This window comes from Astatotilapia calliptera, chromosome 23 (assembly GCF_900246225.1).
Source record: "Astatotilapia calliptera chromosome 23, fAstCal1.2, whole genome shotgun sequence".
NCBI classification, from domain to species: domain Eukaryota; kingdom Metazoa; phylum Chordata; class Actinopteri; order Cichliformes; family Cichlidae; genus Astatotilapia; species Astatotilapia calliptera.
Window position 1 is genome coordinate 39188534 of NC_039323.1, and position 22024 is coordinate 39210557.

The 22024-nt window shown below is 41.1% G+C and overlaps 2 protein-coding genes across 6 annotated transcripts in view; one reads left to right on the top strand and one right to left on the bottom strand.

Moving 5' to 3' along the window:
* The window catches only part of LOC113015985 (potassium voltage-gated channel subfamily H member 3-like), a 53911-nt gene extending 35665 nt beyond the window's left edge, over window positions 1-18246 (bottom strand). Inside the window, exon 1 of one of the 2 annotated variants that reach the window (XM_026158405.1) lies at window positions 18217-18246. Coding sequence is in view for 1 of the 2 variants with exons in the window: in XM_026158404.1 (XP_026014189.1) it covers window positions 11380-11455 (76 nt within the window). In the remaining variant the exon portion in view is untranslated. Of the gene's footprint in view, window positions 1-11379; window positions 11826-18216 lie in introns of those variants that run through there. The other variant, XM_026158404.1, reaches the window with a different exon arrangement.
* The window catches only part of fam184aa (family with sequence similarity 184 member Aa), an 84611-nt gene continuing 80784 nt past the window's right edge, over window positions 18198-22024 (top strand). For 3 of the 4 annotated variants that reach the window (XM_026158415.1, XM_026158417.1, XM_026158416.1), the window contains exon 1: window positions 18199-18642. In XM_026158415.1, coding sequence (XP_026014200.1) covers window positions 18478-18642 — 165 coding nt within the window. In that variant the 5' untranslated portion in view covers window positions 18199-18477. Of the gene's footprint in view, window positions 18643-22024 lie in introns of all 4 variants that reach the window. The other variant, XM_026158418.1, reaches the window with a different exon arrangement.

A 22024-nucleotide genomic window follows, 5' to 3' on the forward strand; every position in this document is an offset into this window, starting at 1 on the left:
AGTTAAAGTCTGACCCAAACTAGAACGTGCAACAGGACAATGATCCCTAAACACAGCAACAATGGCCGAAAAAGAAAAGAATCAAGGTGTTTCCTGTGATCCAGTCAAAGTCGAGACCTCAACTCAAATCCTGAGGCAGTTGTCAGCACACACCGCACACCCATTCTTCATAAAAGAATGAAGATAAAAACACTGTAAATAAACATTGAACGGCATTGCAAGATGGTTGCAAAGAGGAGTGGCAATAACAACAAAATAAAGAAAGCAATAACAATTGCTGACAAGGTGGTTCTAAAAGCCACTAAATCGTGGGGTGTTCTTAGCTTTTCGGATGCAATGAGTCCTGTGAAAACTTTTTTTTTCACTTTGCTGTACGAGAAAGCCACAATTTCTGCGAGTTAGATGAGAAGATGAATGCTGCTTTACTTTTTTGCACCCTAAGTCGTGCAGCTACACAGCAAAACGCTGACTAAAGGGAGGATAATAAGGTGATAACGTCAAGTTGTATTATTTATTGGTCTCCTGGAATACACCATGCACAGCAAAGGAACTATACTCTTATAAAAATGGAGCTTCCTGTTCAGAAAAAGTGTTACAAATTATTTCCAAATTTAATTTAATTTAAATGAGGATGTTCTGGGTTAGCTGGGAGCTGAGTCCAAACCGGCTACAGCACTGAATTAGAGAAAGGGAAGAAAATGGATGGACTTCCAGCAACTGTTAAAAGACTTTATGATATATAAAAGTTTAATTTGCTTGCTGCTGGTAGTGGGGAAACACATTTCTTCCTAGCAACCTGTAATTGTCACGTGGTTGCCGACCTGTCTCGAGGCCTGAGTCACCTGGGATTCAATAGTATCAAACTTCTGATCTAACTGATGGCAAAACAGTGATGTTTATTTCCCCAAATGCTGGCAATTCTTTTAAAGAGCTTGTTTCTTTTATTTTTTATGATTGCTGGGAGGCAAAACTGTAAATATAAGCTTTGGTTATTGGCTGAAAGAAAAAGTTGCTGAGTGAAGTCGTGCATTCATTTCTTTCACTCCAAATTTAGTTCGCCGCCACCTACAAACAAACATTGTAAGTAAATCAGTTCAAACATTATTTTCACTCACCCATCCATCATGGCCATTATGTTTCCACAATATGTAGGAGGAAATGTATGTTTCTGTATAAAGGCCATATGGTGCTGCTGACTGCAGAAGGGCATATCAATCAGTGAAGTGTAATTTTGTGGCTGTGCTTAGCTAAAGGCAGCTGCGAAGCCGGCGAAAGCATGTTTTTGCTGACTATGAGCTCAGAAAAGCCCAGCATGACAGACTCATGTTCCCAGCAGCTGTTTTTTTCTGCGTTTGTTTTTTTCTCTCCTAATGTACAGCTTTATGAACAACGGACCACAGTGAAGCTTGAGATGTAACAAGTGTGAAGCCGCGTTACTCATACAAAGCCGGGTAGACGGGCACTGACAGCAGCCACGCTGGTGCTGTCTCCTTCTTGTCAGTTTTTACCAGGTGTGCTGCCGTAGAAACCAGCTGTAATAACACCTGATCATTCAAGCTGGTCTGTCAGGCAGCAGGAGAGGGAGGAGCTCAATAATTTCACATGTAAGAATCCGGCGATTCTGAAGAGTGTGACAGAATATAATGGGATTTGATGAATCACTTCACCCAGAAAAATAGCCTTGTACATTTGAAATGATTAAATGGAAGAATGAAGGAAAGAATATATTAATATTTAATAGCAGTGAGCCTATTTTGAAAAAGAACAAAGGTAGGGTTTCAAATGAGGCTACATTAGGAGATTTTACTGGGACTCTTAAACTTTCAGGGTGATGTGATAGAAAAATCCCACAATGGGTATTTTTGGAAAATGAAATAACAAAAATGGTTACCACATTTGTAATTACTGACAATGATGTTTTAAAACAAAGCAATCCAAATATCTGTTTGGATACAGCGCTGGTATTGACACCAGTGCTGGTATTGGTATCAGATCGATACTAACCCGATAGGATCAATATTTCTTTCTGTCCTCTAAGCTTAGTAAGTAAGCTCAGTCCTGTATTTACGTGGTATTGGACCAAAACTAAAATTTGCAGTATCGCTTAGCACTAAATAAAGGCACCCTGACAATTTTTATTCAAGCCTAGCAGTTCTTCTGTAGTGTTCTTCCAAGTTTAGCTCCTGTAAACTGTCAGTAGGAATGTGTAGGACTGTGTAGCATGTATGCATGAATGCATCTGAGTCCAAAGCAGCAACACCCAAGAGCTAAAAGATGGCACACTAGGGACAACAGGAGTTGGAGACCCAGGCATAACCACATGCATTTATTGCAACTGTGCGCCTTTGACATGGTTGCTTTGAAGATGGGTTAGGGTCCACAGCCACTCCCAGCCAGTTGTCATTGTCAAAGTGCCTTTGGCGCATCAAGGTGGAAATAAAACGACAACAAGATTCAGTCTGCTGTCCGTTTGAGATTGAGTGGAGTTAAGTTGGCAATTGCATGCAATCTGTTTGTGATAATGCAGCAGTTAACTGTGAAAAGTCAGCAACAATCTGCTGCTGTCTATGATTCACATTAACTAACTTCCATTCCCAGTCCAGCCAGAACCTCATAGATTTAAAACAGAAATTAAGAAAGTCATCCACAAATAGTGAGGTAGCTGCTGCAAAATGACCAAATCACTTTGCAACCCTGCGTTTATATAGGAATAACCAGAATGCAACAAGTTGGCAACTAGCTGAGTCGAGTCATCTATTGCAAAGAGATGCATCACAGACAAACTGTGCTTGAGTAATGCTTTAATGAATGTGTTGTTTATTCTAGGTTTTATATAAAAGATGGATATAGCCACCATTATGTGGTGTTGGCAGTCTCTCTGCATTTATCAACTGGATGGAAAGTATTTGTGAGACTGCAATCAGTTGGATTGCAGAGTCAAACTTGTGATTGAAAGTCTTCACCCAGAAGTTTAGGGTGTTGCACACTGAATCTCTGGGTAGCCAACTAGTTGTGCAACTACTTACATTTGACCTCCAATGGCTAAAAAGTATCAAAACTAAATTCAGCCCAGTCAGCTGATCATATGGGCAGCCACTAATCTTTCCTTGTTACAGCAGTTTGCTGTCTTATTTTACTCTAGTGTGACTGAGCTTCAAAATAAGTTAGTTTCCATAGTCTTCCATGCTAAAAGCATAAAGATACACCTTGCTAACATAGCAAGCTTGCTAGCATTAGCTGATAACTCTACCTTCTCTTCCAAATTTGCTCACTAATGGCTCTAAACACAAACTAAACAAACAAACAAAAAAATGTAACCAAAAAGCTAAATTTGATAAGTGACATGATGGTGGCTTTATCCATCTTTTATACACAACCTAGAGTAAGTAACATGTTGAAATGTGCAATTCACTTGTATTTTTATTTTTTATTCCTATTTATTCTATTTATCCCCTTTGTATATTTTATTTATATTTGTCTCTGTATTTATATATGTGTGTGTGTGTGTGTGTATATATATATATATATATATATATATATATATATATATATATATACATAACAATTCTGTAACTGTAACTTCGGTCGTTGCTGTGCTTTTTGGAAGTCGAATTTCCCAGAGGAACCCACCCGAGGGATTAATAAAGTTCTATCTTATCTTATCTTATCTTATGTTCATAAAAGCATTCCTCCAAAGCACTACTACTCGGTCAAAAACTCCACAGGGAACCCGTGGAGCATTTTAACAAAGAAAACAATGTATTAATTCAAGCGTTATTTCTTTGAGAACCCTGACAGCACATTATCTTCAGCCTTGGTTCTTGATTTTTTTGTAAGCATTTTTCTGTCTCTCGTTGTTATGGATGCAGTCATTTTCTAGAAGATGACATCCACATTCTTAATCCCACATCCAAAGCTGTGATTAGCTTGGTTGTTACCGAGCCAAGGAACCAGCATTCAGACTTCTCCTTAATGGGAACAAAAGAGCTTAATCCAAGCCATGGAAATACACCCTCACCAAATGTACAGAATGCTTGCGGACAATTTTACCCCACGCTGTACTCATCATTTTTTTGAAATACTGGGAATAGATATATTTTTGCGCTGTTAATACAAAGCAAAAGAGTAGTTGCACAAAACCAAAATATCACTGAGCCTCTTTGCACTTTTAATCTCATGAAAACATAAAAGAATGGAGTAGAAAGAGTTTCCTGCAAATGCTGAATCACATCTTTGCACCTAAACGTGCGATGCTTTCTGCTTCTGCACTGTGTGCAAGGTTACAGAGCTCATTACACACACATGCGGCGGTCGGCCTCATAGTTACATGGACACTTTCCCTCAGAGACGTGATCTGCTTACAGAGGAAACGGTTTCCTGTGCCCCTCCATTTTCCTTTTGGCCTTATGCCGTGATAGTATTCTGTTTTTGTTTTATTTTCTGCTCATTCCCCAGGCGCTAGGCAGGCCTGTCACATCCCCACCACAATCCAGGTGTAATAACGTGTGAACTGCACAACAAAACCGCTCAGACTCAGCCCCTGAGCGGCTTAGGGAACCCCGATAAACCCTGCTACTGATAACACTGACAGCGACAGCCTGCCACAGCACATTCACGCACAATGTAAGTCTAACACACGCACACAGGCCGCAAACATTACATGTTTGTTTGCAGCACCCGTTTGGAGGCGTCTACTGAACCATAATTATTATAGTTCTAATATTATATAAGAATATAAAACAATCTCTCCTTTTTACCCTTTTAAATGTTTTCTCATATAATTTAAGTATCGTGTGTGACTTTGCCTCATATAGTAACACCTTTTTTTTTGTGCAACTGACATTTAGCCAATCACAACCCAGCACACAGCACAACATGTTTGCTGAAGTCACTTTTGAAATACTGATAATTTTGAAGCATCAAGTGCAGAAACTGTAGACACACTGTTGACCAAAATTATTAATATGCGTTTAATCTGGCTTCCATTTATAGCTGAATTTGTCTGTGCGAGAGCCAATGAAATGAAAAGGGAACAAGCAAATAAAGACACGAGCACTGACAGCTGGACGATAGCAGTCGTTAAAGCCGCTCTCTGACGCGTTTCCTCGACTGTAACTGAAAACACGTTTTCATCTTCATCTTCTTTTCACCTTCAAAACTATTTAGCCCACAGCTTTACGTATGACGAAGCTCCAGTAACGCAAAGCAAGCAGATGTGTGAGCTAACTCAAAGCTACTGCATGGCCAACATTAATGCAAAGCAAACACTTAATTCTTACATATGTTGATAGTTGGACAAAATGTGCTCAATGTTCTCTGCTCTGGTGAAGGGACTTCCATATTTGCTCAGTTAAAATGTTTTCCTGCTGTCATTGGGCAGTACTTGTGTGTGGGTTTTATAATGTTAGTCATTAAAGTGTCATTTTGAGTCTGAACTATTTTACTATCTGGGTTTTGGTCTTTTATCAACAGCGTGACCTGCAGTGTACCCCTAAAATATCACCTGTTATTAACATCTGATCTGTATCTGACACATCGTCTGGATGCTGACAGCCGACGCATACATTTACATATATTCCCGCAGCTTTTGTTGGCCTCTCTGTTGACCTTTCAGCTGATGTTATTTATTCAGAACGTGATCACGCTGCGAGCCTCAGGTGTCACAATAATGATGTATTGATGATAACTGTGATATTTAAAAAATGAGGCATCCATAAATTAAAAATGCACGTGTCATGGATAACTGTGTTAATTGTCTCGGTCTGCCAAGCACTTTTACATTTTGATTTTGTAAATTTTTGATAAATCTTCTATAAATTCTGAAATCAGACCAGCTTTAAATACTGCAGTTACACCAAGCTAAGAACCAAAAGCAAAGTGCTCCTGACTGTTGTTGGCCTCATTTACATCCACAATTGCTGTGACTTGTTTGAACCTTTCCCTACAAGTTATTTAAACAGAAATCTAAAGCTGTTACAAGACATGCACTCATCTGTCACTACCTGTTGAACTAATCAGCCAGTTACATGGCAGCAACCCAATCCCAGTTTAGGTGTGTATACATGGTCAAAACAACCTGCTGACATTTAAAGTGATCATCAGAGTAGGGATGGGAAAATATCCCGTGAGCCATAGCTCTCTGGATGAAAATGTTTTGTTGCTTTGAGAGGTCAGCAGGTATTTAAGAGACTATTTAGAGCTAATACGAAGGCAACAGTAAGTCAAACGTTCTTCTGTGTACCTAGAGTATAATGAGGTATGCAGAAGAGCATTTCTAAATGCACAAAATGTTGAAGCTGGACAGCAGCAGAAGACCACACTGGGTGCCACTTCTGTCAGCTAAGAAACTAAGGCTACAATTCACACAGGTTCACCAAAACAAGCCAATAAAAGATTTGAACAACAGATCTTATCTGATGAGGCTTGAGTTCTGCTGCTACATTTGAACAATAGGGTCAGAATTCAGCCTAAGCAACATAAAAGCAACAAGCAATCCCACCTTGTACCAGTGGTTCAGGCTGGTGGTGTAACGGTACATAGGATATTTTCTGGGACCCCTTAGTACCACTTGTGCATTGTTGGTAATGCCACAGCGTATGTTCTTCTAGCACCTTGTTGAATTAGTTCTTCAAAGAGTTAAGAAAGATCTGAAGGCAAAAGAAGGTCCAACAACCTTGTCCGGGTATGTTAAAGTGTCCATTATTTCAAACTAGCAGACCTTCGTCAGAGCATCACACATACTGAACTCACTCCCAGCCAAAAGTTAAGACTGAATGAGGAGTCTATACTACATTTTCTAAAGTCAGAAACCATGAAATTAAAAAATACTGTTGAACAAAAGCCTAATTGTTAAAAATCTGTCGCCACAAAGCTGACAGCTACCTTCAACATTTTCCGAGATTTGCTATCAAACTGTTATTAAACGGCTGACTTTGTACGTTTAAATATGCATGATGTGGACTGAGGTATCTCTGGGTTAAAAGAGAGTTGATTTTGCATTTTAAGCTTTCTCCTAAAATGAACGAAAGGAAATCAAGAAATTCCCTGGAGTCTCCCTGCTTCGTCTTGCTCCATTAATGTTGTATGAAAAAAAGACAAGACGATCCAACCTAAAAATACTCTTCTGCTCGGCTGGTAACGGGCATTTGAGGAGTCACTGTGAGTCACAAAGAACAGGTCCCCTGTTCTGTCACCGAGCATAGGTAATGACAAATAAAACCAGTGAAGTGTGTGAAGATCACTGACATCTGAAGCAGCTTCACAAAGACGGACAAGTTCGCTCAAAGTTACCGAAGTCTCTAAATTCCTACCCTTTGACAGTTTCTTGACAGCACCCCCATTGACAGCATTGTACAGTTATACTGTTGTATGGTTGGAGAAGCCCCTCTTTAAAATTCCACCTCTGTGGTTTTACCAATGGCCTGTTAAAGGTTAGGAGCAGAGGGGAATTCATGAATGAGAAAGTCAACATTACCATCATCCCAGACATCATTCACATGCGGCTGTTCAAGCATGAAGAGCTTCTGCTTATCAAAAGTCAACATTCATCCAATCTATTCACGCGTTTATCCCCCGTATCTGATTCCGTTTATGATTAATGCTTACACGTGTTTAATCAGGCCTCATTGAAGCCACTTATTGAAATTCTGTCACTGTGATCTGCTCTTATTATCAGCTTTTTGTAGCAAGGAGCATCATTTTAGGTTGGTTCGAGTCAGTGTTAAATATATGCAACTCAAAGAATGGATAGATAAATGTGATAAGTCAAAAGTGGAATTATCACACACAGTATTTTTTTACATCAGTTATTTCCTGTTTAACTTCTGCACCAACACACATATTTATTTTACTTTTGTTGTAAATGTTTTTTCCGCTTGTGTTTGAATGTACGCCACACTCGTCTTATTTCACGCAGATTCTAATATTAAACAAACTCTGGAGTTTCCTCCTTTTTTGTTACTTTATGCATTATTTGTGCAGGATTAAAGTACGCAGAATCTCTCGAGAGCATGGGAGTTGAATAAATCTGTATAAATAAATCATCAGTTGGTTCATGATAGTCAGTGTTCACTATTTGTAATGCTCCTTTCTGTGGTATCAAAACTGATTTGTGTGTGTGTTGTTCCTCCAAACCTCAAGACAGTAGCTTATGTATATAAGGAAGGGAATACTAAAGGAAAAAAATTTGAATTTCCAATAACCTTTCCTGCAATAGTACAGCAGATATGTTTATATGTTTTACAGCAGTTTCCAGCCAATAACAGCGCCTCAAAATGTACTTGCATAAGTTGTTCCTAGGATTCTTTTTTTCCAGTAAACATGTCCAGTATCATTGCAAGTATGTAATTTTGATCATCACTGCTAATGTTTTGCATGCAAGATCAGATGGAATCAGTTTGGAAGTGAGAGTGAATTTTTTCAAGACTGATATTGAAAAAGAAGCAAAAACTTTAAGCTGAGGAGAGAAAGGCATGGCACACTGTCCACCCCTGCTATAATTTGAGTAAATATATGAAATCAAAGGATTATTTATTCAAATAATCATTAAGGAAAATGTCCTTGGTATAAAATGAATATGTACCTATTGAGTACATTTTGTTTGGCCTTTTGGATCCCTCCTCCTGATGAAACACCAGGAGACACTGCATGCTTTCATGTGATGGTTACATGTGGAGGCAGCCTGTGGTTTATGTCCTAGAGTCTCAGACTGTCCACCAAACACCAGAAATGAACGGCGAACAGCAGACTAGCTCTTTAGGTCTGTGGTGATACATGCTGGAGGGCTAATGGAAGCTTTCCTGGTGCTCTGTGGACTCTGTCCCCCTGTGGCATCTTTTTGATGGGTACTAAAGCTGCTGCCTCGGACCTTCTGATTCCTGGATGATCCAAACTTTAATTCTGCAGAAAGCACAGATGCATACCCTTTCTTGTTAGCTGGGTTAAATAATTTTGAAATCCAGGGCCAGTTCCTAATGAAGGGTAAGCTTTATATTTCTTTTGATAAGAAAAGCAGGTGGACAACTCCTCAAGTCTTAATGAAGTGGGTGAAATCCCTGCTTACTCAAACAGTGTGTCTAATGGATTTCCTCCTGCCAGCCTGCGCACTGGGACCGCCGGGCGACTGGAAGAAGTGATCAGAAACAATCTGCTCTGCTCTCACTTTAGAGTTGAACTGATTGCTGTTGACACAAAATGAAAAAAAAAATCTAATTGAATCAGTGCTATCTCATGAGACTTCAACTGCACGGGCCTCGCAGAAAACACTGCATACTGAATATTATTAGACTTTTGAGTTTTCCGTAGCACTTTGCAGCAGGAAACAAAAATCGACACAAATGACATTTATTTTGTGTATTTATTCAACTTAGAGCTCAGAAAACAGATCTTGCGGTTACAGTGCATCGGCTCTCAGTCCAGGCTTTTAATTTACACCTTCAGGTCTGTGTTATGTAACTCTCTTAAGCAACTGTATGTGCTGATTGACAGCAATATTTGTGAGCCTAATGCACAGTGCAGCAATTTTGCAGTGAATGTGAGAACAGGTGAATAATAATAAAAGGCTGGGTTTTAATTGGTTTGACAGTCCCAGTAAAACACTCTGACTGAATGTGCTTATTTTCTTTTAAAACAGTGTTACTCTGAAGATGTTTAGTTTAAAGGAAAATCGCATGTCAGAGCATTTTGAATGAGTTCAGGTGGCACCATTACTTTATGAATAGATCTATGGTGACTTTTATAGCTGATCTAACAATTTGAAATGTTTTTCTCGCAGAGCAAGATGTCAAGGCTCATTTCGAGAGGCAAAAACTCGAGATGGCCAAAATCTCCAGTATGAACAAACAAAAAAAGCATTAGCTGGGCAATACACTGGCTGCCTGTCCAGGTCCTTTCACCCTATAACTACTGGATAGGCTCCAACCCTTGTGAATCTGAATAAGATAAAGAGAGGAAAATGGACTGTTGGTTGGACTCAATATGTCCATCAAGATTGAAAATTCCCTCCACAGGTCCCAGATCCAGAAGGATATGATTTCACATTTCAAGTTTATTTGTGACATAACATGTCGAAACTGTTCCAAAAAGTCCCAGCTCTAGATCAGGATTGACTCTAAACTTTAATCACTTGTGAGTTGGGCTAAGCCTCATCTCTGCTAAAAAGTTTTCATGCCAATCCATGTGCAACTTTTTAAGTGATCCTGTTTACAAACAAACAAGCCGGGCCAGTCACATAACCTCCTTGGCAAATGTAAGAAGGATTTTAAATCAAGTCCTGATTTCCAAGACCTTCATAATTAGGTTATACACTCATAAATTTTAAAAACAACAACAACAATAACAACACAGCAAGCTAGCTGAGAAAAGATAAAAACATTGCACTGAGAGTGGAAGGACCAGGACGTTAAACGGGGTTTGACAGCATGTTTTTTGCCCCTCTGGGCTCCATCCGTCCATTTTCTTAACCGCTTATCCAAGTTGGGATCATGAAGATTATCCCAGCTATCATAGGGCCCAAGGCAGGGTACACCCTGGACAGGTCGCCAGTCCATCAGGGAGCTAACACAGAGAGACAGACAACCACACACTCTTACATCAACAGCCAATTTAGAATCCCCAAGCATGGTCTGTGGACTGTGGGAGGAAGCCGGAACAATCCAAACTGCACACAGAAAGGCCGGCTGACTGCGCAGCACCACTGTGCTGCCTGGAGTCCATTAGCAAGTTAATTCAACCGTGCTTGAATGAGATGACTGATAAAGGGTGTGGCATGGTAAACTGAAGCATTTTGAGCAGACTGACATGTATCAGATACAACCTTTCAAGTACTTACAACACATTATCTATATCTATTAGACATAGAAACTCTGGTGTGTTATATGAGGAATCAGTGCTGTAAAGCTCAACTTATCATGGATACAGTGATGTAATAATAAATTGGCACCGGGAAAGCTATGATCCAATACGACTAATTTGGGTTTTAATGCATTGTAAACTTACAATAAGAGCCATGTACTCAGTGCATTAAACTCCTTTGGCCAAGTCTGAATTATCAAGTAGCCTATGCAAAATTATCTCTATATGCTGGCGTCTCAGGTAGGCGCTTGATGAATTTTTCATATGTTAAACAATAGTCTGGGCTTTGTTTCATTCATCATTACTCATTCATTAAAGAATCGGCAAGCTTCAAGTGTCCTAGATCTCCATCAAGCACTTTGCATGTCCCCGGAGGAGCACTCTGTACAGTTTGGATATTTTAATCTTTTATTTTAAAAAATGTTTTCATAGATCCGAGTAAGTAAATAAGTCAGTGATATATAAAGTGCTGTAAATGTCCATTGCGCACAATAAAATTTAGAGGCTTCGGGGAAGACATGTACTCACGGGTGCCATCAAAACGAGTGGCGATAGTATCCAAAAAGGTGTTCTGTGGCGCGATCAGACCCCGCATCACGGGCATCCGGGAGCGGGTCGAGCCTCGTCTTTCCCGGCGCTCTGAGCCATGGCTCTCGCTGGCGGTTGACACGAAGCCCGGCAGAAACCTCGAGGATGCCCCCGGCGCTCCTCCTAACCCCTGGAGGAGGGCGCCGAGCCGAGAAACCCGGGACTCCACGGTCCAAAGCTGACCACCGACCACCGAGCAGGTGATCCGGGCTTATAGGAGGAGAGAGGAGCCGCTGGAGGCTACAGGGGTGAGGACGGAGGGATGAAGGGGGGATGGAAGGACCACGGCGCGGATGGTCACATTTACGCACGGATGTACTGCATAGCCATCCCTCTTTCCTCCTCCCCTTCCCGCTCGCTCTTTCTCTCTGCCTCTCTAACAGAAACACTTTATTCCTTTCCAGACACTCTCCTCTCAGGCTAAATGACCATTTCCACTCACAGTTTTCTTTTTTTCACCCAATTTTTGCCCCTCTACCATCGCACCCCTCCCTTTACCTCCTGTCTTTGAAATTCTATCAATCTGTCTTCACCTTCCCTGCTTTGATGTTCTGATGGAGTGTCTATTTAAAGCTGGTAAATTAAAGTGTCATATTGTCCTTACTGTTTACACTGCGTGATTAACTATTACCAGCATTGTCTGCCACGTTTCACACTTGAAGCTGCAACATTTGTCACTCAAAGAACAAATGAATAATTTAGTCAGGATGGACACGAAAACTGTTAAAAACTCCCATCAGTATGATTATATATATTAGAATCCACAATCCACTCAAATATACAAAAGCCATGTGCTTATGTGTGCAGTTAGATCAGTGGGAACACATTATACTTCTCCGTATTTTCTGTCATTTGCATACTTTTACAATAATAGATGCTAAGGTTAAACATGGCATGAGGTCTATTATGTTTGGTTTGCTAGTTGTTTGTTTATTTGGTTGGTTGTTGACATGGAAGGGAGGAGATATACCTAATATGGTCATTTCATGCAGCAGCTTTAGCTGTGAGCACAAAGTCCCACCCATCTACTGTTCACATCTTTTGTTTGCAAGGGGCAGCCAATCAGAAAACAGCTGGCTTAAGTGAGTGAAAAGGAAGTCAAAATAGTTTGTTTTCAGACAGAGGATGAACTGAACTGTGAATGATACAAGCTTAATCTGGTACAGTCCAGAATATGGAGCTGAAAGTGAGCGTGATAATAATACTGTTTTTTATGCATTTTTCTAATATAAACATATCAAATAATATGCAGTGTGATACAGATGTGGTTTGCCAAATGAGATGATGACATTATGTGGCATTTGCATTTTCTCTCTGTGCAGGCTTCCTGTCACTGGGCTAGTTTTCTCCATCAGTCAAAAGATTAGACTGCCACTTACACCCTGGTTCTGTGAGTCTTAATGGATCCCCGTCTATATGTCAGCGCTGTGAGTGGCAGCATATCCAGAGTGCAGCCCTCTTTTCGTTCGACATTAGCTGGGATGGTGCAGATAGTGCCAGGATGTGGATGGAGGCCCACCCTCTGCATTTGCTGATGTGACAGGTTTTCCTTATGTTGAAGTGCTTGGGATTGGAAATGTGGTTGAAAACCAAAACCAATACTAAACACTGCCAACACAAGTTAGCTTTAATGGCCTTTAAAAAAAATGACATGTCTGAAAGTTGTTAGAGTTTAAAGCTTTAAAAGAGGCTCTACCCAACCATCTCTTAAATGTGGTTAAAGCTGATGTCCCACTGCAACACTGCAAAACTAGAGAAAAGGGATGATGTCACTGAAGTTCTGCATCTTTTATTTATTGCTGCCACACAGTTAGGACACACTTTTGGTCAGTCAGTAGAAAGTGGTTTGGCCCGAAGAACAGATTAAAGATGTTAAACACTGTCCAAGAGTGGGACTTCTAAGCTCAGAAATCCCATCTTCTGCACTTGGGCTTTTCTTAGTGGCCTAAGGTGTGAAACAGTTATGATGTAGCACAGACGATGGTGTTTCTTACACCACATCTATTCGGTACATACAAATGGTTTAATTTTAAACATTCTATAAGCCTGCCCTGTAGGACCATGATGGTACTCGTGTTCCTCTTTAACTAATGTTTTCTTATGATATAACTGAAATTAAATTAAATGTAAGACACTTTACATACGCATCTTTGCTATTCTGGTTTTAAGCAACATGCACCATCCCACAGACTGAAGACAGCATGGTCCTGACCCCAAGCTGAAAACCTGCAGCATTTTTTTTAAAATATTTGTTTTGCATATTAAAATTCTACTTTCAAGGCCTTCGTTCTGCACATCCTGCCCTTTGGGTGCAGTCTCATCAGACTGCAGCTGGCTTGCAGCTAGAGTCTCCCTGGCTTCTCTTTTAAGGAGATCTTACAGAGAAAGACTCAAATATCCTGAAATGTCAGAGACAAGCAAAGCTCCAACGTTTTCACACTTATTGCACTTTGTCTGCATCGGGACCCCCAAAGGTCTTAACGCTCCTGGAACTGCAAAGTAAGTATGCCTCTACTCTAATACCCTTTAGAGAAATTCACTGCAAATGCTTTGCACAGCACACATGAAAACATACAAACATACCTATGTATATAAGTATTCTAGACCTCAGTATTTCATAGCAAGAGATTTCAATTCAGTTGGGTTGACGTTGAATCCCAAGCACATGTTACACAGCGCAGCGGCTTTTAACGAGGTAGATTCAATACAGGAAGCCCTGGCGAGTGTGGTCTGCAGATAAAACAAGGCTAAATTAAATCATCCACACCTGCGGCTGTCTGGAATTGCTGCAAAGACTAAAATAGGCTTAGAAGTTACTGTTAGACAAGATAACGGCATCTCGAGAGAAGAGGGGAGCTCCTCTCTGAACTGCTGCAGCAGAGACCTGTCAATCAAAGAGGAGGGGGTGCAGAGAAGAGGGCTGAGGGGAGGGAGGGGATGCAGTGGTGGGGAAAATTGACTGGGAGCTGGTTCGAACCAAAATGGACTCCTTCACTCTGGTTATGATATTGGGAGTATAAACCACAAGCACACTGTAACATTACAGCCCCATTCACAAACACTGAAAACCTGACCATCAGTGGTGTAAGTAAGGCAAGGGTGCCATCTACAGGAAAATCTGAACTATTCTCTAGGTCAAAAGTCAGCTCTTCACTTGCAATGGTGTGTTTCTTATCACAATCAAAGGGATTTTAATTAAAAGAAAAGAAGAAGAAAAAAAGGATATTGTACCACACAGAGATCAGTTGTCTGGATGACTTAAGGGTGATGATCAGGACTAAATTCGTAGCAATGATTTGCTTGTTTCCAGATTCGGAGGAAGCTCCCGTGAAGTCTGAAAATATGAAAGCGTGTAGAGTATCAAATCAGAAGCAGCAACAAAATCCGTACAACAGAACAGCTGTTCAGTGGTTTACCAGCTGGTTAACAGCTTGTGAGCGAGTCTGATTCTGTGCAGAACAGGTGGGTTAAGAATGTTCTCAAGTGTAACGGCCCACAAGAAACTCGCTGTGAGCTCTCTGAGGTCCCAGCTTGTAAGAGAAATCTGAATGTACAGTGCGAGTCTGCACTGCGGTATGTTATCTGTTTGGCAGCAGTGCTTGGTTTAGTGAGATCTGCTCCAGTCTAAACAGCACCTCTCGTGTAATAAATTATACATGGCTATGTTACTGCTGGATTTTGTTTTGGTGGTTTTGTCAAACTGTGCATTCACAAAACACAGCAAAGACCACGTCCAGTGCAAAGATCGCACCTGTTTTCCAGCTTTGCATCATCGAGGCAGTGTGAGCGCGAGCGAGTGAGCCTCCTGCCCTGGTCTTGATTCGCTTATGACCGACTTATTTTGTCTTGTACTCAATTGCAGCCAAAGTTTAGTTAGATATCCACGAGATGATGAGGTTTGATACGCCATCTAATAATGATACTATCCCCAACATCCCTTAAGTAATATCACTGATTTGAAATTCACAGCTATGGCTTAAGTCAGATACAACTTCATAAAGTCAGCCTTGGTGAAGTGGACAGTTTTGAGTTTTGGCCAATATTATGAAAACTCACCCTCCAGACGCCCTCGAGTCAAGATAATAAACCGAGCGGTGGGTTTTTTCCAACCCACCGCTGAGATCTGAACAGTATCCAGGATAATGAGGATGTGTTAGGTGGAAAGACTGAATGGTGATGCTTCTATGACAGGGGTGGGCAATTCCAGGCCTCGAGGGCCGGTGTCCTGCAGGTTTTAGATCTCACCTTGGGTCAACACACCTGAATCACATGATTAGTTCGTTACCAGGCCTCTGGAGAACTTCAGGACATGTTGAGGAGCTAATTTAGCCATTTAAATCAGCTGTGTTGGTTCGAGGACACATCTAAAACCTGCAGGGACACCGGCCCTCGAGGCCTGGAGTTGCCCACCCCTGCTCTATGAGATATTAACCTTTTGATCAATACAAGTGAACGAAGACAAAATGAAGGTTCACTGGTAAACATCCCAGCATCCGATAGATGGATGGATATGGATAGATAGAGTGTGCAAATCAGAAGTAGAGTGTGGTTTGTGCTTCCTCTCCCTGCACAGTGGGAAGTCATTATACATTTTAGCTGTAGTGGGTTGGAAAGAATTTCTATATCAGAGCAAGTTTACAGCAGAAGTGAAGGAGCCTCCTACTGAAAAGACTGCAGCTATTTGACTAGTAGGTCATGCAGGGGATTTGATGTGTTGTCTATTACGCTGTAGCATCCTTCCATGAGTAAGTAAGCCTAAAGGCTCTGGGGCAGTCACCAGAGCAGAGCCAGACTTCCTAATCAGCATGCAGAGCATCCTAGTGTCACTGGATATGATGCTGCTACTTCAACACATGGCTGCAAAGAAAAATGCACCAGCAACAACACGCTTGATAAAAAATGTGCAACAATTTGCTCACACGTACTCGTTCCTCCATAAAGATGACATCTGATGACCTCCCCTCATCCCTTAATGATGAGTTTTGACACAACAGTATTTATCAATACAGACATGGTTTTTCCAAGGGTAGCTGCACAATCAGAGACAACTCTGTCTTCTGATGCACACTCAGACATTTTATTCTATGAGCAGGCCTGAAACAGGCGTACTGGGGTTAGTCCTAGTAGGCACAGTGCTGTATATGATTTTAAGATCTTTTTTTCTATAGATTTTTGCAATAATATATTATCATGATTGTCTGATGCTGCGACAGCCCTACTAGTACTTATAGCTTGAACAATAAAAGTTGCCATGCCGATATCAGCGCTTGTCTAGGATTGGTCAAAAATCAAACTAAAGCAAATGAAGATGCAAGTGAAATGTAAGAAAATGACTGCAAGGCTACAAGGAAATGCATCACTGAATGCATTTCCTTGTAGGCTTGTGGTTTCAGATTTAATCCGTCTATTTGATCTAATTCGCTTTTTATTTGTTTTCTTTACTTGAAAGCTAGCATTTATTAGGAGGTGTCTGCTTTGACATAATCAGTCCTTTCACATCTAAAGCTCCCATCATTTGGTGTAATCATTTTATTTATAATACACATCCACTTTCTCTGTGTGGACTGCATCTAATATTCAAACAGAGAATAAGAATGACCCAAGAAACTATGAAAAGCATGTTTGATCAAAGCTCTTCACATATGCTTTCCTGAAAGCCAGCTCCAGATCATCAGTGCTGCACTTACACTACATGAATTGTTCTGGAATAAGATTTCATGTCTGTGGAAAAAGTTCCCAGTAATCAACATGAAAACTGAAATACCCAAACAAACCATGAAACGAGATCAGTTGCCACATATAGTTCAATCTGACCTCAACCAGTAAAACCGCAGCACACCAGAAAACTCCTCAACAGCAACGATGGTAACAGAATTATACTCTCCAGGAGAAATAAGTTGTTAAAACCTTGATTTTTTAAATGATATGAGTTCATACATGCAGTTTATATGCCCTGGTGCACAGTGTTAAAGTTAATTTAGATGCTGCTTCAAATAAGTGCCCCAAGAAGTTACCATTTCAGCTGACAGTGCTGAAACTTGCTTTTGGAAAGAGTCGGCATGATAATTATAAATGTAAAAAGTAAAATATAATGAATAATAAACGTTTTAACATTTTGGATTGACACTGATGGCATTTACACCTCTTGCCTGACCACCCCTTCTTTCCTGTGTACCTGATTAATTGATGATTGATTAAAGGCACAGGGAAGAAGTGTGAAAGTAATTCTTGACAATAAACACGACCATTGACACAACCACCATCCTGCTTCTTTTTTCACCCGCCTTTATCCAATTAAGCTGCGCTGGAGCCTTTCCCAGCTGTCATAGGACAGGAGACACTGGGTGTAATTTTTCACGATGTCTGAACATTGGCCGAACTGATCCTTTAATAATAATATCAACAATAACAGCAACAGCGTCGCAGTTCACACGAGCCGCCGACAGATGTCAGTGCAGGATTAGTGACAGCCTGCGCTTCTCGAGAGTGACGTAATCCAGTGAAGCCTAAATGAAATCCAAAGGCATCTCCCTCCCCCCTTGGGCTTAAAGTTGTAAAAGCAAGAGAGTAAATTTTTTATGCTTCAGCCTATATATACCTAACAGGAAAAACAGCTGTTTCAGAACAACAGTAATAAAATTTATAAAATACTAAAAATAGACGTTAAAACCCGGAATGAGGAGGAAGAACTGTATTACAGCTTGGACTGATGGAAAGATAGAAGAGAAAAGTCACACAAGCCACTCACAGCTGCATTAAAGGGTAAACCAATCGGACCTGAGCGCGTGCTACTGGGGTGAGCATCTGGCGCGCGTCTCCGTCACTCTCCTCATCTCGAGCGCTCGCGCCCGCGGTGCTGGAGGATGCGTTGCCGCGGAACGGTCTCGCGCTCCGCCGCTCCAGCTCTCCGTCCTCCGTCACAGAAACCGACAGAATAACCGCACAAGCCGCAACCACGGGACGATGTGAGGCGCAGCGGAGGCCACTTCCATTTTATCTGACTTCGCGGCGTCGCGTGTGGGTTTGTTCCCGGTGAAAATGGCGACGGGGGCAGGCTGGCAGCCTCCGTACAACACCTCGACTAGCAGCACCAAATATCCCCCCTGCACAACCTCCAGCATGCTCTACGACGGGAGCCTAACGCTGGAATACACTCAAGACCTGCATTTGAAGATGAGCAAGAAGATAGCACAGCTGACCAAGGTGCGTGGACGTGAGTGAGTGAAGCTCCGTGGAGTGGTTCAGTCATTTAGAGCATGTAAATGAAGTATAACTGTGTAATAACTGTGCTGGTGCTGCATGCCATTTGTAAACATTGCGCTCATTTTTCCTGTATTTTTCATTGACTTTGGTGTGTTGGCATTTTGAAGCAGGTGCTCTGCACGCCTGCAGGGTTCAGAGGTCACCATTAAATACCCAGGCTGGGTAGTTGATAATCAGTGGCTGTGATTGCTGTGCAGTACTTACACACTTCCCCGTGCATGCCGGTAGTATACCTTACTCTGTGGCCAGGCTGTTTTTCCTATGGGTGTTGATAGCTAAGAGCTTTCCAAATGCCCAGAGGAATGTGTTAATGTGCATCCAGCCTCTCCCCACCACAGTTTAACTGTTTTCTGCCACCACTGGGCTGCCTCTGGTACCCAAGGACTGAGAGAAGTTATGTAATCTCGGAAGGATGCAGAGGTTTTTGCTTTCTTTGTAGTCCACCTGACACCAGGGTAGGATTCAGGGATACTATGCCCTGCAGTTGTAGGAGATTTAAAGTTGCAGCTACATTTTTAGAGCATTTAGGTTTTTGTCAGAGTGGAGCTGAGGATGTAATGTAAACAAAGCTGTTTATGCAGATCAAGGAGAGACAAAAGCAGGAGTAGATGACAGAAGATTTTACATAATACTCGCGGGGAATTAGACACTCTGTAGGGTTGGATAAGCTGTGCAGATATCCACAGTATATCGGGCAGATTGGAAATGTGGACATCCAGGATTAAAATTCAGTGTTTCAGTGGTTGATTAAAATGTATTTGGCGAGAGAGCAGCGGCAGCATTAAGGTCCACATTTTGTCAGCAATCCAACTGCGTGTTTGAACCCGGGGACTTTTTCTCTGTTTATTCTTCACCATGTTTCCCCCTCATGTTTGGTGTTTGTTTATGCGGTTTCAGGTTGTTTCCTGCTCCTCACCCCACTTTAAAAAAAACAAACAGCCACAAGCCACAATCATTGATCCAAATGAAAATGAAAATGAAAGATTCACCTCGCCGGCTGAATTACGAAGAAGATTTAGGACCTGCAATCAATCCCAAACTGGCTGAGGGATGTTTTACTTCACAACTCTAACTTGCAGATTGGATCTTTAAATACTTTGCCTAGTTTTTTGGAAAACAGCAGCTTGGCAAAATCTGTCATCTGCATGCCTCTCAGGCTTTTAAAGTATTTTGTGTAATCGATGTAAAATGTTTGCAGCCAAGCCAGCGGTGGTTTAACTTTTTCAGCAACTTCCAAATGAGCCTATTTTTGAAAAAAAAAAAAAGATTGTGTTGATGGAGTTCCTTAGATCTAATAGCTACACAAATTGGGAAGCAATGCTGCATAATTAGATTGGAGTATGTGTAAAGCGGCATGTTGTGTGAGCAGGATCTGAAGCCGGAACAGTTTGTTGTATTAATAGATTTAACCAGCATAGCTGGTTAAACACTTTCAAGAAGATATGGTGAAAAGAGATACTCGGCATTTTCTCCAGCGCAGCATCTGCCATGTAGAAAAACAAGCAAACATAAAAATAATAGTGAGCCGCAGCTTCAGTGCCAGTCAGATTTGTCCTAAGGAGATCTCAGAAATCCCTCTGTGTTTAACTTGGATTTTAACACAGATTTAGAGCTTGTTTTGTTGCATCGTCCGTCCTCCCTTAAAGCAAATAGCACCTTCCTCTGCTGTGAATCCATGTGTCTTTCGTTTTTAAAAATTGAAAGCGTCATGGCAGATTTATGCGTCTCTATTTTGTTTGTGTGAGTGCGTAAGTGTGTGTTTATCTGCAGGCTACCGGTATCTGTGGCACATGTGTTACTCTTCTTTGGAAACATTTTAATTTCAGATGAGTGAGTCAGACATTCCCAGCGTTTCTATTCATGTGTTGTTCGTCCACGTAGTAAATCCGAGCTCTCAGCAGTGCTGTTGTGTGTATTTCGGTCATTCTGCCTCTGCCCACAGGACTGCCCACGTCTTTGCAATTGTGCTTCTTTGTTAAATTCACAGGTGCTGCATTGCCTTACCTTTTCATGAGGGTCATGCAGCAGCAGCGTTAGACGAGGAAAGTGGGCCATTTTCAGGCTGCAGCATATTTCTCAAAAAGATCGAACACCCGGTACCATCAGCAAAGAGATCAATGAAATGAAATTAAAATGATACCAAATTACCAAAAATTCATCATCAATCATCCACTGTATAATCCAGGATGAGGTTGTGTTACAGTAGATATGCTGCTGTGCTCTGATTCAGTGCAGTGCTCTGACATGCTTGATTTTTGCCCTAACATTACATCATCTTCACTGAAGAGACGATACAGTGACACGCAGAGCACTAAACTTACTTTCAAGAGCTTACAGCAACAGCTTTGAATAGCTGTATTAAACCAGTCTAATCCTATTGTGAACCTCAAGGTGGAACTGTTTTTATCAGCGAGAATGAGAAATGTCACTTTTACCTGACATTTAAGATGTTAAATCCAGCCTCATAATCAGAGTTGTTGATGCAGTGAACACAAAATTTGCTTTGACCCTAAAAGTCTAAAGGTGATTTAAAAAATCATCACCAAATTAGTGGAAAGTATTGATCATCTTGATGTGAGCAGCATCGCTAACAGCTCACGTTTCAGTGCAAAATCATTTCAGCTGTGTCCTCAGTGCTTAAACATCTGGCCGTGCATATAACCTATTATAAAAGGATTTTTCTGGGAGTACAGCGTTGATTAAATTGAAGGCTGCACTACAATGTCATATGTTACATTAGTTTTATTCTTTAACACTCCAATCTGTTTTAAACATAAGAATTTATTGTAAAGACTCTGTTTGAAACACCTGCTCTACATTCATTTGCTTTCTACTGCTTATCTGGAACCTGGTGGAGAAGGAGATGCCAACATCTCTCTCTCACCAGCTGCCGCCTCCAGCTCTTCTGGGGGAATACTCCCAAGTCATCCAAGAAACATAATCTCCAGCAAGTCCTGGGTCTGCCCGAGGGTTTCCTCCTGATATTTCCAAAACACCTCTCCTGTCCCCGCTTGTCTATTTCTTCCCTATCCATCCGAAACTAATGCTTCATCCCAAAATACAGACACATTTTCAGTTACACTGTAGCCTAGAGAGACTGACAAAACCCACAAATGAGGGATATCGTGATGGTTGGGCCTTAAGAATCATAAAATGTGGTCAACAGACACACCTGATCTCTTCTGTTTGTATTAATATATGAATTACATATATGCCTTTTGAAGTGTGAAAAAACCTTTACATATTAGGAACCAAAGGTACACAGAGGCAACAGAATTGAAAGTTTGTCCAGTGGAAAAAACATTAAACCTAACTTTACGTT